At 49.5% G+C, this 16,722-nt stretch overlaps 1 protein-coding gene across 1 annotated transcript in view; it reads right to left on the reverse strand.

The window, feature by feature from the left end:
• The window catches only part of LOC146784506 (zinc metalloproteinase-disintegrin-like VLAIP-B), a 3,216,124-nt gene that overhangs the window by 428,796 nt on the left and 2,770,606 nt on the right, over positions 1–16,722 (reverse strand). Inside the window, exon 16 of the mRNA XM_085632968.1 lies at positions 4,474–4,636. Within this exon, the coding sequence (XP_085489094.1) occupies positions 4,474–4,636 (163 nt within the window). The remainder of the gene's footprint in view (positions 1–4,473; positions 4,637–16,722) is intronic.

Here is a 16,722-nt window from a genome sequence, read left to right on the forward strand (position 1 = left end):
AACGGTGACCTTGGGAGGTGGGGGGGTCCAGTGGCCCCACGATGTCAATCCCGACTCGTTCGAAGGGGGTACTGACGACCGGGAAGGGTTGGAGGGGAGCCTTGCGCTTCCCCCCACTCTTCCCACTGGCTTGGCACGTGGGGCAGGACTTGCAGTGGGCCTCTACCGCTGCTTTCATCTTAGGCCAATAAAAATGGGTCACGAGACGGCTGTAGGTCTTGTCCTGACCCAGGTGACCGGCGAGGGGGACATCGTGGGCTAAGCCCAGGAGGAAATCCCGGAAGCGGAGAGGTACCACCAGTACCCGTCCGGATCCCAGCTCCACTGATTTCTGCTCACTTTACAGGACGTTATTCTCCCAATAGATTCGGTGCGTTCCGGTCTGGTCACCTGCGGCTTGGCCCTCGGCCTGGCGCCGCAGCCCGACCAGGGAAGGACAGGTGGCTTGCTCCCGGCAAAATTCTTCTCGGGTGGGCCCGCCCTCGTGGCGCCAATGGGCCAACTCGGGTAGATCCCCCAACTCGGGGACCGGGGCGGGGTCGGATGGTGCGGGTTCGTCGCTGGACCCTTCCGATGGGGGAACAGGAGGACCCTCGGCGGGGACGGTGCTGGCTACTTCGACCGGGGTGCTCTCGACTTCTCTCCGGGGAGTGAGTCGGGCTGTCATAGATCGGGTGGTGGCACACACCCACTCGGGGAGTCCCATCATTCCTAGGTGGGCCTTGCGCTCTACGTGCTTCCAGGGAGAACTCTCCAGGTCGTTCCCTAAGAGGCAGTCGACCGGCTGGGAGGTTCTTACGGCCACCTTGAGTTTACCTATCACCCCTCCCCACTCAAATGGCACCAGGGCCACCTGACACATACTTTCCCTATTGTCTGCAGATATTACGGGGCAAAAGACATTGGGGAGGATCTGCTCCTCGGGAACTAGGTGCCTGAGGACACCGGTGATACTGGCCCCGGTGTCCCGCAGGGCCTCTACCTGGTGGCCATTGATCTTGACGAGCTGCCCATATTTCTGTGTGTTGGAGGGTAGGAGGCTACCAGGGATCATTTCCCTATCTCCCAGGGATACCAGGGCCATAGCGGCGGGTTCCCACTCCTCGGCTTCCTCAACCTCCTCCCCCAGGGCTACGTTGGCTATCTGTCTCGCAGGGGTGACTTGGGTGGCCATGGGGCACTCTGGGTCATTGGCGTAGTGCCCGGGTTTCTGGCAGCGAAAACATGTGACGGTCACCCGGTGTCCCCGTCTCCCAGGGGGCCCTGTTACTGGTGGGGGGGGCGCCGGGAAAGGTGGAGGTGGTGTCTTCGGGGGGCTAGGCTGGGACTCCCTCGGCCCTCCCTGGTTCCCTCCCCCTCTCTGGCGGGGTGGTCCCTGACTGGTTCGGGGGTACTCTCCTACCATGCCCCGGGAGACCCGGGTGTTGGTCCAGCGGTCGGCCTCCACGGCCAGCTTCCGGGGATCTGTGAGCTTGCTATCCAGCAGATGTTGACGTAGCTCTACGAAGCAGTTCGCAGCCAGATGTTCCCATAACATGAGGTCAGTGAGTTCGGCAAGGGTGGTGACCTTGCTGCCCTTGACCCACCCATCGAAGGCCCGACTAAAAAAGTTTACATATTCCACCCAGGTGGTGCCCGGGATCTTCCTGCAGTCCCGAACCGTTGGCGGTACATTTCTGGGGTGAGGCCGTATCTTGTGAGGAGAGCCTCTTTCATGTGGCTGTAGGAGGTCTGCAGGGAGAGGGGTAGGTCGAGCAGGGTGTCCCTTCCTTCGCTCAGAAACCGTCCCCACAACCCCGCCCCCCAGTCCTTCTGTGGAATCCGATGGGAGGTCATGGCGACCTTGTAGGCCCGAAACCTTTGCTGAATGTCATCGTTTTTATAATATTCTTTGACCACATCCTTGGGGATGTGGACCTTCTGTTCCGCTGGGGGGGCCGTCTCTCGGTTCCCCGAGGGCCTCCCGTCCTCATTTCGGGCCTTGAGCTCGAGTTCCTTTAAGCTCCGTTCGTGCTCCAGTTGGAGCTTTCTTCCTTCGTGCTCCCGTTGGAGCTTCTTTTCTTCCAGTTCGCCTTGTACACGCATTTGCTCTACTGCTAGCTTTTTCTCCGCTAACTTCAATTCGCCCTCGATTTTGAGTTTGGCTAACTCGAGTTCATGACTGCGGCTTCTCTCTCTGTCCGCGAGCTCTTCCGGGGATAGGCCCCCGTCTGGTACGATGCCTCGCACCTGATTGCTACTGCTTTCGCTTTGGGGGGGTTCGGCTTCGTCGGGGCGCTCCCCCGTGCCTTCCGGGCGGGAGGCCCCGGTCTCCACCCAAGTTTTCAGTGCTTTCTGCAAGTCTTCCTTAGTGTTGAGGCCAGTGGTAGCGATTTTAAGTTCTTTGCAAAATTGTTTTAGCTCTTTGTGTGTGTACTCTTCCAGATGCTCCACCTGGAACACTCTGTTGGCGTTGGTTTCTGCGGAGCTCGTGGCGCTTCCTTCTGCCATCTTTGTTGGTCGTGCGTCCGTTGTTTACTGTACGATCTCTAGGTGATGGGCCCGAATCCCGTCGCTTGCCACCAATGTTAGACGGCGACCTCAGAGGAGCCCGGAAAGGGGTCCTGACTACCCTGAGACCCACCCTCAAAGTATCGTAGCCGGGCACTGGCGGGAGATTCCCCAGGGGGGAGGAATCTCGCAACTAGGCTCGTACTTCTGGCACCACACGACACAGAGAGACCACACTGGGTATCCTCAGAACAAGCTTTATCAAACAGGTGTCACTGCAAATATGTACAAGGTGAGCACGGGCTCAAGAGTCTCGGAAAGGTAGGGGGTAGCGGGACTGTCTCTGGTAACGGTTCAAAGCAGGGACGTATCCGGCGCACAGCTCACAATCCTCGAGCTGGAGGATACGTGGTCGGAGTTGGGGTCCGGCGGGACCGTGAGAGTCTGGGGGAGCCGCGAGTCACTCAGCAGGGCTCAGGTACAAGTTCGGAGGTCTTACGATCTTCAGGGAGCCGCGAGTCACTCAGCAGGGCTCAGGTACAAGTTCGGAGGTCTTACGATCTTCAGGGAGCCGCGAGTCACTCAGCAGGGCTCAGGTACAAGTTCGGAGGTCTTACGATCTTCAGGGAGCCGCGAGTCACTCAGCAGGGCTCAGGTGAGTTCCAGTTCCAGGAGCCGCGACCACGTCAGCAGGCTCTCGTTGTTCCAGCGTCGAATCTGCCGGATAGCCCCAGAGCACCCCTTGTTATAGTGTGACCCCTCTTTGATGTCCGGGGTCTGTGCAGGCAGGGGTCTTGTCACCTGGGGGTCGCTTGTCGGGTTTTCCTGCTATAGTCTTTTGATCCTTTCAGGGCCGGGTCGGGAGGAGTCCCAGACACCCAGCAGGCGTGGAGCCAGCCCTCAGGGAGGCCGGAGGGCCGATCGAAACCCATCGTCCCGGGGGAGTTCAGAGGTGCGATAGAAACTGCTCCTCCCTCTCTCATCCCCTGGAAGCGTGATGTCCTCCAGCCGGAGTGGCGCCTCTAGGCCCGGGTCGCGCTGGGGCCGGGCGGCCATCTTGGTGCATGAAGTGGGCACGCGGGCCCGGGGTGGCCGAAAGGAGAGAGGCCAGGGACGGGGATGTCCGGGTCGGTGCGTGTGTCCTGGTGGGGAGGTTCGGCTGGGCCGGGTGCTTGGGCTGTAGGTACCAGGTTTCGGTGGTGCGGGGGCACGGAGGGCCATTCTACGAGGCCGGGTCCAACAATTACTCTAATTTTTCCTTTCTTGTTCGAGTTCTTATGACCCATATGTCCTCCCATGTGAGGCTTCGTTTGCAATCTTGAGCTTTTTTGACTTGGTATTAATAGGAAGAGTTTGTTGGACCAGTCCCTTCCCAGGGACCACATAAAGCACATTAAAAGAAAGTGAGCAAACTCCCTTTTCAAAGGATTATGTCTAAAAAGAGAGCTTTTGTATGGGTTGTTTGTCGAGGAGACTCACCTCTCGCCATAAAGTACTGTGATGAGGAAGGAAGAATCGGAGTAATGAGGAGTACAGGTTAATTGTCTAACATATGTATCTTTAAAAATATACCACTGGTTCATTTTATCTGGACAGGTGTAGTAAAAAGTAAAAAATGTAAATGTGCTAACCAAGATAGCTTCCTGCTTATTTAAAAATATTTTTATTTTGAGTGAGTATTCAGTGTGAAAAGAATGCATGTGATTTGAAAAAGGTGCACCAGTTATTGAATTTGTTTATTTGTGCTGTATGCATGAGTGTGGGCACCTCATTGGAAAGAGGTAGTTGGTGGGGTGTGCATTGTATTATCGGCTAGGACTGAGAAATCACTATGGTCAGCCTGCAAGCAGCGAAAGGGAAACATGTTTAAAATGAAGTATAATGCAAAAAAATGGAAAATTCTTAAAACAATGTGTCACGACTAACAGTTGTATATTTGCTTGAAAAAACACACATTGTTTCATAGAATAAATTTGAACTCACCATATTGCTTCCACATTTTACTCCACTTTGTGACATCGCAAAATTGTCTATGTATGCCGACTCAGGTACCAGACTTTTGCAATTTCTATAACGAACTGTTACGGCATATAGGGAAGGTGAGTCTGATCCACTCATGCAATAAAGCTTGCCACACTTTACGCTGCTATTAAAATAGAATATAATACGATGGCAGTGATTAGTTGGAGGCAGGAGACAACTTTTTCAAAGAACATTTTATTGAAACACAACCTTGAATACTTTTTTTTGGGAGGGGTTAGTATTTTTATCTTCATTACTCTGATTCTTCCTTTTTTTTTTAATGCATAACCTTAAGGTGACAAAATAGTCACGTGCAACATGCACCATCGTCCACATATATCCGTTGATAGTACACAATGTCACATTAAATTGTATAGTGTAAGTCTTAAGACACACACAAACATAGTAATAAAGAATGGTACACAGAAAGAATGGAAAAACATTCCTTATAAAGCTTGAGTCTAATTGGCCCCAGGTCATATTGTTTACCAGGGCTTCCTAAAATGGACCCCAGCCCATAGTAGGCTCGCCACCACCCTCACATCTTGTAAACCTTACGGGGACAGCCTCTGATATGGTAAGTCACCTTCTCTGCTGCCATATAGAGGTCCATGCCCCGTCTCCATTCATGTATGGAAGTTATCTCTTATGCTCCCCAGTACTTTGCCATGTCTCTTTTGGCTGCTACAAGGCCAAGTTTAAAGTGCAGAACATTAACATCATTTGGGATCCCCAACAAAACATCCCGCCTGTCAGTCAAGGGAGTGAAACCTCAAGTATACATAAAGGACCATACGGCATCAACATATCACAAGCAATTCAGTGCAGATTCTCTCCCAATGTTATGTAATTTGTGGCGGTCATTGTAGATCCTATGGAGTATTTTGAATTGAATCACGCATAGGCATTATTTAATTTGCAACCTTACATGGGTGCATCAATGCCACCTCCCAATCTAGGGGGCATATTCTCAAGGAGCTATCTCCGAGTTAACGGCACTTTAGCGCAGCCAAAGTCCTGATAAATTCATCACCCCATTCACAAGCTGGTGCTAACTACCCATAGCACCAGTTTTCTGGCGATAGCATCTGCAAAAAACATCGTCACAGATGACCCCGGCAACTATCGCTAATGAGATGCAGAGTAGGCGTTCCAGTGCAAAAAACCGCGACAACACCACTCCGCAACATTCTCAACGACCAGCCACATCGGCGATAAGATCACAAAACATGCAATAAGGTGCGTTAGCAGCAGGAAACTAACACCTGCTCTGACCAGGTGTAAAGTCGGACAACAATCGGCAGCAGCCAAGGGAGCACAGCCCAAAGCCAAACATGAAGAACAACAGATGCCCCCAAGCAACTGAACATGCAGCCTGGAGCCCCAATAGGGCAACAGCACACACCTCCACCACGCCCAGGACCCCAACCCCTCCCCTTGAACCCCCCTGGACCACCACAGAGGCAGCACGGACAAAGACAGGGGACCCACAGGAAACACACCAGTCTCACAGATTCAACACCAGAGGATGCCATTGCCCACTACAGGCTCAAAAGGAAAACCATCCTACGCATCCAGACCATCATTGCCCAACAGGCCGATGGAACCAACACAGCGGACAACCAACATCCCACCCCACACAAAGCTGCTGGCTGTGATGCACCTGTTGGCCTCCGGTACCCCCAACCAACACCCGCCAGAGTCGGAGGAGTCACACAGCCAACTGCATCCAAGTCCCTCACACCTGTCCTGGATGCCACCATCAGTCTGGTACCCCAGTAGCTATACGTCCACCACAATGCGCAGGAACAGCTGGAGACCAAGCAAGGACCATACGCCGTAGCCGGAAGCACGCACGTGTTGGGGGCATTCCACAGCACACATGTCCTACCTGTGCCCCCTGGTGGCACAGCACACAATCACCCCAACAAAAAGCATACGTCTCACATCACTGTGCAGGCAACATCTGAACACCGTGGAATCTCCACCCACGTCGTCGCCAAATACCCAGCCAGTGTGCATGATTCCTTCATCCTCCGACAGTCCATCATCAACCAGCACTACCAGGATGGCAATAAGGGAAATGCACAGCCCCTTGGCAAGTTCCAAATGAATGCCCCACACACCTCAACTCCACAACCATGCAACTCACAACTCTGACAATGCACATGTTACAAAATCACAACCAATATGCAAAACAACCTGCCCACCAGACACGACAGAACAACTTACTATGGTAACCTGGGCAAGCCGTGAACATGAACTATCAACGGCATGGCACCTAAGACACACAATAGCAGAGCGTGGGGAGAGGTGGGAACCAGGCATGTGTGAAGGAGGCAGGAGAACCATGATTGGGAAAGTACACAATGCCAAGAGTGGCGGAGATGTGCTGGACAGACCGCAGTATGCAGAACACACCCATATCCATGGCGACATACACCGCTAGTGTATGGAGTGTAGTGGACAGTGGACGCAACCATGTCACCCCAGCCAGTAGGGTGTTCGCGGAAATGTTGCCAGCTAAGTCTCCCCCGTAGGCATGAGCAGAGTGGGATGCCTCGGCATACGCCAGGCCAGCGTAGGAGTGTGAATAAAAAGCACATAGCCCTGGGCGTGGTCCTCTTCCGGAATGCCCAATGTCTCTGCCAGAGTGGCGCCTCTCACCCCGTCACGAGGCCGAGGCCGTCCTCCTGAGCGGAGTTGCCTGTGATCCTGTGCGCCTGCCGTACCCCGGCCCACTGGACCCCGAACCCGACAGCCCAGCCCCCGCACAGCCCGGCCACACTGATCACCTGCTGACACCGGCATGTGTCAAGGAGGGCCCACCACGTGCCGGCGCAAGAATCAAGCCCGAGACCCTCGACCCTGGCAGCCTCCTCAGACCATCACGGCCTCTATGACACAGGCATGCTTTAGTCCTTTCTCGTTGATGTACTCTACTGCCGCCTCCGGCCTTCACTACGGTCAAGTAGGTCATACATGTGGAACTGAGTCTTGATCATACATTGTCCGAGTATGCAAAATAATGAAGAGTTTACTTCACTGTACTCCCTTCGATGTGGTGACACCAAGTCTGTGCCTGGCCTCCCGACCACACGTGTCTGTGGGCCCTTGATGCCTACGCCGTCGGCCTACACTGTGGTCCAGCAGGCCTCACGCCACTCCAATACAGTCCGTACCAGGCAGGACATGTCATCGTTGCTGACTGAACACCTGCCCAGCTCTGATGCTTTTGCCTCCGTCAACCACAAGTCACCCCCAAATGTAATGTCAACGTTGTGTGTTAGAGTTCCAGGAGGAGCTCGCTGAACCGCGTCTGGCCCGCGCTGAACGCTGCCTCAGGCTTACACTGCGGTCGAGTTTGCCACACACAATTTGAATTCAGCCTTGATTTATTTATGGCATACTTGATGTTATTGGACAGGCTTCAACGCAGACTGCATCCCCTTACAGCTCCGGGGCCACTAACTCTGTTCCCCGAGACCCATGGACACTTCCTGGTTAGACTTTGGTGGCGACTGAGTCCATGGCCTTGGGCTTGTCGTCGCCATCATGTCGGTGATACTGACTTTGTGGCTCAAACGATGCCATGACATTCCACTCTTCCATTTGATGCTTCCGGACAGCTTCCACCCTCTGCATCAAGCCCTGGAGGACATCTTCCACTGTCCCCCGCAAGCCTCTGCCACGTCCACCTTGAACATCGACGAGGACCCACTCAGTGCTTCATGTGCTTCAGTGCTTCATGTGCCCCTATCTCACTGCACCACAAGTCACCGTCCCATAGTGGTGTGCCTTTGCCGGCCGCAGTGCATCCGGGGCCACTGACTATGTGCAGCTCAAGTCATGGGCCCTTGCTGTTTGTACTTTGAACCTCTGATTGTCTGATCACTGTTGTAGTTGTTGCCAGCACCAACCAACTCCTGAGGGCTGACTTACACTCACCCCACACACATCCAGCATAGGCGTCACTGTACATGTGGCCCTGCCAGTAAGGGGCCAGGCTCACATGCCCGTAGCCTGTTCGACATAATATCTGCGTGTGTCCCTGTGGTCTTGTTGTATGCATGAGGGCCCTAGGCCCTACGACATTACATTGTGCTGTGTACAGTGAACGCAGACATGTCACTGCAGGCAGCGGGTGAGAGCTTGGACATGTAGCTTTGTCGTCACCCACTCAATTCGTAAGGGGAGTTGACTGGGCAGTCGTACACAGAACCAACGTGGGTGTGTGACTGATATGTGCGTGCCCCTGGGCGCGGTTCTGTACTGGGAATGTGCATCTGCATGTGTCCCAATGGTAGTGTGGGTCTCCTTTGTGGGGTGTGGGTGGTCCCCGAAGGGTATTTGACATCCACGTATGTGTTTTAGTTTGCCTTCCATGGGTTCGGACCACACCCGCACCTGTTGGGCCACCTCATTTTGGCGGTATGACACCTGGTGCCATGTGTGTGTCGGTGAAGTGTTGTGAGCCTGCCGTGCTGGCGGGTGCTTCCTGCTGTGTGGTCTGTGTAGGGGCTGGTTTCTCCTCTAAGTAGCTTGTCTGCCCTGGTCCTGGTGGTGGGTTGCGTGGGATGTCCATGGGCTGTTGTAGGGCGTCGGTGTCGAAGGTGTGGTGGTCGTCTCCTGCATCACTGATGGCTTGTCTGGTCTGACCTGCTGGAGGTGTTGTTTGCCCCTCAGCAATGTGAAGGGGAGATGCATGTTGACATTGTGTTGCCATGTATGTTGGTGCATTGTTCTTGTAAACATGCAGACTGTGTGACACTGCACCTTGTGACTGTTTGGATGCTACGAATGATAACAGTTCACCAGAGACCATAATTGATAAAGGGAATACGGTTAGACTGCTATCCTGGAACATTGCTGGTTTGCGGTCTAAGAAGGGAGACCCAAACTGGGAAAACTTTGTAAAGTGCCACGATATTATAGCCATCCAAGAAACTTGGGATATGGAGTGTGATTACTGGTTGGATGGCTTTACATCTTATTTTGTACCTGCCTTGCCTTCCCCTGCAGGCAGGAACAAAGGAGGTCTTTTGACGCTGGTTTCGGTGAACATCAAGGGCAAAATAACCCCGATAGACTGTGCCTCTCATAGTTTCCTCATGTTGGAGATAACATCAGAGGATGGTTGTAAATTGCTTCTTGTTAACTGTTATAATGCACCGAACGGCCATCCAGAAACTGTGCACTTCACATGGTTATCAGATTTTTTAAGTCTTTACAGAGACAAGCAATCCACTTCATGTCGATTTATTTTAATGGGCGATTTTAATGTTCATTTGTGCTCACATTGTATTCTAGTAGATGAAGATGGGACAGATAGTGTGTCCCCCCCTCACTTAGAACATACTCAGAAGGGTCTGGCGCTCGAAAATGCATTACGGGAAAATGAGCTGTACGAACCAGAATTTTACGATAAAAGTACACGGGTTGCCACTTACACAGGAAGGACTAGTGATTCGATAATTGATTTTATCTTTGTTTCAAGAGGTTTTCTGAATTATGTGATTTCATATAATGCAATAGCTATGCCTATGAGTGATCATAATCCTGTGGGGTTGGAGATAGTGTACAGCTCCTTTTTATCAAAATCAGTTGTCACCCACCGGTCCATTGTGCCCATAAAGGATAAGGATCAGGGGAGACGAATCAAATGGGAGATGATTGTACCGGATAACTTTTTCATAACTCTATCCTCCTCAGTTTCTGAAGAGTTAAATGTGTGTGCCAACCCGTTAACTGAGAGTAAGGAGGTTATATCTTCCTTTGAAGGTATTTGCCGGTTTGTGTCCATTTGCCTCACAACTAAAGGCCAGGGGGGCAAACATAAATCGGCGAAAGGCTGGTTTGACAAAAATTGTAGTAAAGCACACAACCGCCTTAAGAAAGCCCTCAATACTCGCCCAAGGGACAAAGTGTTAGTGGCGCGACTAAGAAAGGACTTCACCTTGGCCACTAATTTACGTAAAAACGAATTAAAGAGTAAAGCCTGGGAAGATTTAATGGATAAAGCCACCCTAAAAAACAGTGCGGAGTTCTGGTCGATTATTAACACCCCCCTACTTTCAGGTGTCCAAAACTCAGTGCTGGAATTAAATATATCAGAGGATGATTGGCTCCGGCATTTTGAAAATATCTATGATAGTAATAGGAAGCTGGAACCTTTCATAATCCCTACTATGGGGGTCCCCCTGGAGCCGGTGAGATTTGATATAACCGAGGTATTTAGAGCTATAGAGGAGACAGCAGGCCGCAAGGCCCCGGGCCCCGATGGAGTGCCAGCGGATATGTTCAGGGCAAATCCGCTGTTTTGGGCCAGTATTCTAACAAAAGTCTTCAATGCCTCTGCCGCTGTGGGATTCCCCCAGTCCTGGTCTTTAGCAACAATTGTGCCAATATTTAAAAAAGGGCAGAGAGGAGACCCAAAATGTTACAGACCAATATCGTTGTTGGACTCCTCGGTTAAAATCCTTGGTAAGGTTGTACTAGCGAGAATATCTGCGTGGGCCAAGGGGAACAACATCCTGTCAGAGGCACAATTCGGTTTTAGGTCGGGGAGGAGTACGGAGGACCAATGCCTCAATCTCCACCTCATAATTTCTAAATATACCAAAGCAAAAGGGGGAAGTATATTCCTTGGCTTCATGGATTTGTCCACAGCCTTTGATCTTGTTAACAGATCTAAGCTGTGGGAAATGCTCCTGAAGATGGGCCTGGACAGTTCCCTGGTACACTTCCTGGCGGAGCTCCATAAAGACCTGAGGGCCCGCATCAGAATGACCACTGACGGAAAGTGCACCGAGAGTTTTAAATCAACTAGAGGGGTCCGTCAGGGATGCATCCTGGCGCCAATGTTGCTCACGCTTTATGTGAACTCGTTGGAGGACAATCTAATGGCGGCCACAAAGGATATCCCGAGCATGGGGGGTGCACCAATTCCGGTGCTTCTCTATGCCGATGATGCGGTGCTAATAGCCAGGACCCCAGTTGCCCTGCAAAAGTTACTCGACTCCTTCAGTAATTTTATGTCCAGTCTTGACCTGGTGATTAACAAAAATAAATCACACACCATGTCAGTAGGATGTGGTAAACGTAAAGAAAAATCCTTTTTTTGAGATGGAGAGGTGATTACAAGTGTGAAAGTTTTTACATACTTGGGAGTAATTTTTGACCAAAGGGGAACTTGGACACCGCAGTTAACATCTAAAGCGAATGCGATGAGAAGTTCATATGCTGCAATCCTGGGGTTTACTAAGAGATTGGGGGGGAAACCAATGGAGGCTATCCTGGCCGTATACAAAGCCAAGACAGTCGCGATTGCTAGATATGGGGCAGCAGTCTGGGGTTATGTCAATTCTAAATGCATCCAGATAGAGGAAAATAAATTTCTTCGTTCCCTGTTGGGACTACCCCAGTCAACTGCCACTTATTCTGTACATCTTGAGTTGGGTTTGGGCTATATTCTAGACATAATCAATCTAGCTCCACTCTTGATGTGGATTAAACTTTGGCTTAACCCGAACCTCAGCCTTAACCACCGGATAATCAAAGATTGTCTTAAACTAGACCACAGGGGGGATATCCAGTGGCTGTCTTATATTGAATCTATGGCCGCACTTTTGGGACGCCCAGAAATCTTCAACAGCCCAGAATCCCTGTGTAAAGCTGATTTGCTGTGGGTAAAGACCAATTTCACCAGAATACGCACGGCCGAGCGTGAGGCGGATGATTTATGTAAACCCTCTGTGAGGGCTCATGTATTGATAACCCCATCTCTCGAGTTGGCTCCTTATTTGACAGTGGTCACTAATTCTTTTCATAGGTGGCTACTATCCAAATTCCGTTTTAATCAAATCTATATGGTACTGCGGGACGAGAAAGAGTGGTGCAAGCTTGAGGAATCGTCCCCATGCAAATGCGATGATTTCTCTAACCAGGACAATGCCCATTTTCTGTTCTTCTGTTCTTTTTACCATGAACCTCGTACCCGATATTTAAAACCAATTTTGAAGGAGTTGGGTTTTATGCAGTACAAGCCTGCGTTGTTTTACTTTCAGATGTTGCTTTCCCCTGTAATCATGTATTGCACTGCTAGTTTTTTGGCTGCATCTTTCAGATGTAAGAGAACAAGGTTAAGATTGGAATCACAGATGAGGTCAGATACCTGAATCCATGTTCACTGTAGTGTTGAGCACAAATTGTAATGAATTTTGTGTAAATAATGCCTTTTTATCTTGCTTTTTAAATGTTCTCGCTGTTTAATACTGTTTTAATCTGTTTTTAAATCATATGAACGTAAGATACTTGTTGTAGAATACTTTTATGATTTTAATTAATCGAATAAAGTGGACTTTGACTTGACTTGACTTGACTTGACTGTTTGGATGGTGCTGGAAATTTGAGTTGGGACAGTGGACATTTGGACTACATGACTGATGTGAGGTTTACCCACACATATGCATCCCACAGTTCCCTGCTCTGTCCAATGTGATTGGCCTGTTTCTGCGCATGGGCGGACCCAGTTGTGTCCTCTGTTCTGCGGTGTTTGTGCCACATTGTCATGGGATATGCTGTTATTGCTATGTGTGTGTGCTGCAGTGTGCCACGGGATGTGGGACTGGATCCTGGGTCATTGTGGGTGTGCAGTGTGCTCTACTTACTTGTGCATGTCTGCCATTGTGCCCATCTCCAGTCCTTGTTCGTTCCTCACCCCGTTCTTGTTGTGTCAGGTCCTCTGGAGTTGTGTCTGTACTCCCACCTCCTTGCACCATCTCCACACTGATGACTGGCCTACATTTACTCCGGCTCCTCCTGTGGTGCTGGACTCACACCTCCTGTCGCCGTTGCTGCCTTCCTGTTGGCGGTGTCTTGGTGCCTGGTTTAGGTTTTTACGTCATGCTAACGCCTCTTGGCCTCCTCCATTGGCCTCCTCGACACTCCGGCTGCATTCCAGGTAGTCTGATTGTGGGTCAGTTGATGGTATTGTTCTGTCACCTCCGTGACGCTGGTCTTGTTTTCCTGCAGACTGCACCCCGTCTTCTTCTCCCTCTTCTCCCTGGCCTTCCCCGACCCGTTGTACCTTGCTGGTGGTCTGTGGAGCTTGTGGGGTTCGCGTTGGCCTCTGTGCTTGGTCAGGGTGCATCCATGTTGCTGCGCACTTTGGATTGGGTCTGGTGTGTTTTTCTTGTTCTGCTTTTATGGTGCATTTTCCCGCCAGACACGTGGGATTTGCAGGCCAGCCGCTGTTTTTCACAGCTTTTTGTATCGTGACTGGCCTCATCGCAGCTTTTTTTGCGTTCGTGTTTCGCATTTTTGTGGCGTGCCGTTGATTTTAACGCAGCCATTTGACGCATTATCTGATGACTATTGCATGCTACCGCCGTGTTGTGAATACTTGGTTCACACTGCGTAAGTTTCCCACGATAGACTGTGATGTTGAAGGTTGCGTTAAGTAACTTTTAAGATGGTTATCACGCGTTCTTGAGAATATGCCCCTAGGTCTTCTAAATCGCCCACATCTTGCTGCCACATCTCTCTTAGCTGGTCCAAGGTATCTAGCATATTATTATTGATCGTTATATATGTCGTGATGACTGCACCCCTTCCCAGTTCTTCCATTATTATTTGCCCCTTGAGAGGGGCATAGTCAGGTATCTCTTCCACCTCCAGCCCCTAGGCCCACCAGGCAAGTCGTAGCTTTGCTTACTTAAAAAATTGGGTCAGGTGTAGGTGGTATTTCCTCTGTGCAAAGGAGAAGGGCATTAAGTCCCCATTCTTGAGAATATCTCCCACCGTACAGATACCTATGGTATCCCCCACGCAAATCTCCTCAGTTTTGCTATCTATCACAGCCATGTCCCTTTCCAAAGGGGTGTTCCCCAGGTGATTTAATAGGCCCAACCAAGTACTTTTGTGTTCTTGCCCCCAGTGCGATCTGTGTTGCTAGCAGTAGTTTCTGGAATTCTTCCCCCAATATAAATGGTGTAGGTGTGACCTTTATTCTAGCAGAGCACGCTCAAGCCTGGATGTTGGGTGGTCCTGTGGGGCATAAATCTAATTAGTAATATTTATCAGGTGGGCTGCCAATAATACCCTTCAATATCAAGGAGCACAAGCCCACCATTACATTGGGTATGCTGTAGTGTTTTTAAACATATTCTAAGGTGCCCCATATACACAGAAGGAACTTCAAGTCACCATTAATTTTTGGTGAATACCATCTGGGAAACTCAATAGTATGTGTTCTGGAGCACATATAGTAAATTCGGAGGTGTAATCATTTTGAAAAGGAGCAGTGATTGGTCCTATCCCAACATCCTGGAAGGAGGCCATCATGTTCCCAGTGTATAAAAAAGGTAACAAGAACGACTCCGCTTGCTATAGTCCCATCTCCTGCCAATCAGGAGAGATTTTGGGGACAGATGGAGAAAATGGCTATTGAAGAAGCTCTTATCTCCCTCCTGCATAGGCTGCATGCGTCCACCACTGTCACCATACAATATGGCCCCCAGGGGGAGAATACTAAGCCTATTGTCGCCACAGAAGGTGTTCAGCAGGGGTGCTTCTTAGCTCCATTTCTTTTTCTATTGTACACAAATGGTCTAGAGGAATTCCTAAAATAGAAGGCACTTGACTTTCCCAGAATAGGAGGCAATCCGGTCCCATTGCTGTCATATGCGGACAACACTGTTTAAATGGCCTTAACAGCAAATAGTCTCCAAAAATCTTAGAACGCTTTTACAGATTTTATGCCAGCACTGGACCTAAAAGTAAACTTTATCAAATCATATATCATGGTGTGTGGCCCCAAGTTAACCAAAACAAGAAAATGTACTATAAAGGGTAAGACCATTGATAAGCTGTCCAATTTCACATATTTGGGGATTATTTTTAATAATAAAATGAATTGGGACTCTCTCGTCACTGCAAGGGTACAACATACTAGCCGGGAAGTGGAGGGCTTATTCTGCTTTGCCTGTAAATTAGGCTGAAGCCGGTAACAGAGTTGATTACCTTATATAAAGCTAAATGCTCATCTGTTGCATCATACGGGGCAGGAGTGTGGAGACACCATAAAAACAGCCACTTACAAATCTTAGAAAATAAATTTATAAAACGACTATTGATGACCCCAAAGAGTGCCCCCACACTTTTTTGTCACTCTGAGGTAGGACTGGATTACATAGAGGACCAGATTAATACTGCCCCATTGTTCCTCTGGGCTAAAATGTGGACGTCTGAGGACTTAATGTTCTCAAGGGAAGTCAACAAGGATTGTATCAACCTCGATAACGCTTTGACGATCCAATAGCTAAGATGTGTGAGAGAAAAATCCAATGTGATTGGTCTGGGTCCCTACTGTGATAATCCTGCGAGCATCCATACCAATGCGAAAACCATCATAAAAGAAGCACACTACTCTGAGGCAAATCTGTGCTGCCTGCATTTGGGAGCGCAATGCCACCAAGGTCTGTCCCCCACATAACAGCAATTTTACTTATCTTTTACTATTAATGCACAGACTCAATTTTTTATGACCAGACTTCACCTACGCACTTTGCACTTTTTAGTGACATTCCCCGTTCAGTCAGGATGGATAGACAAACTCACTGCTTGCCCATGTGGCAATTTAGCAGCGCAGAGCACTTTGCACTTTATGCTGTTTTGCCCCATTTACAAAGAGCTGAGGGTACAATTCTTAATCCCACTTTTGAGAGAAATCAGCCCATGTACCTACATGGATGGTTTGAATCGTTTACACTCTTTGTCTACCGTTCCTATTTGCACTACTGTCTCTAACTATATTGGAATGGCCATGTAAACTAAGAAAACGTTATGAGTTAAAATAGATAAAGTGGTGTTTTAATTCATTTTTAAATTTTTATATATAATAATCACTGATATTGATGAAATTTGACTATGGATATTAAAGCCTGTAGTCCAGGGTATTGAGCATGTGGGAATAGTTTTCTTTGTAAATTGCAAACTGCCTAAAAACTATGTAATCTGGGGTTTTAGTGATTTTAGTCCAAATACTGTATAAACTGGATATGAAATTTCTCTTTAAAGTATTATGTACACATGTCAAACCTTTATGGTCCATTGAACCGAATAAAGTTATTTTTGATTTGATTTGAAATTGTGAAGTGTAATAATTTTAAATAGGGCTGCCCGCCCCATCCATGAGAGAAGTAGGCCCCT

The sequence above is a fragment of the Triturus cristatus genome, chromosome 11 (assembly GCF_964204655.1).
Source record: "Triturus cristatus chromosome 11, aTriCri1.1, whole genome shotgun sequence".
Lineage (NCBI taxonomy): Eukaryota > Metazoa > Chordata > Amphibia > Caudata > Salamandridae > Triturus > Triturus cristatus.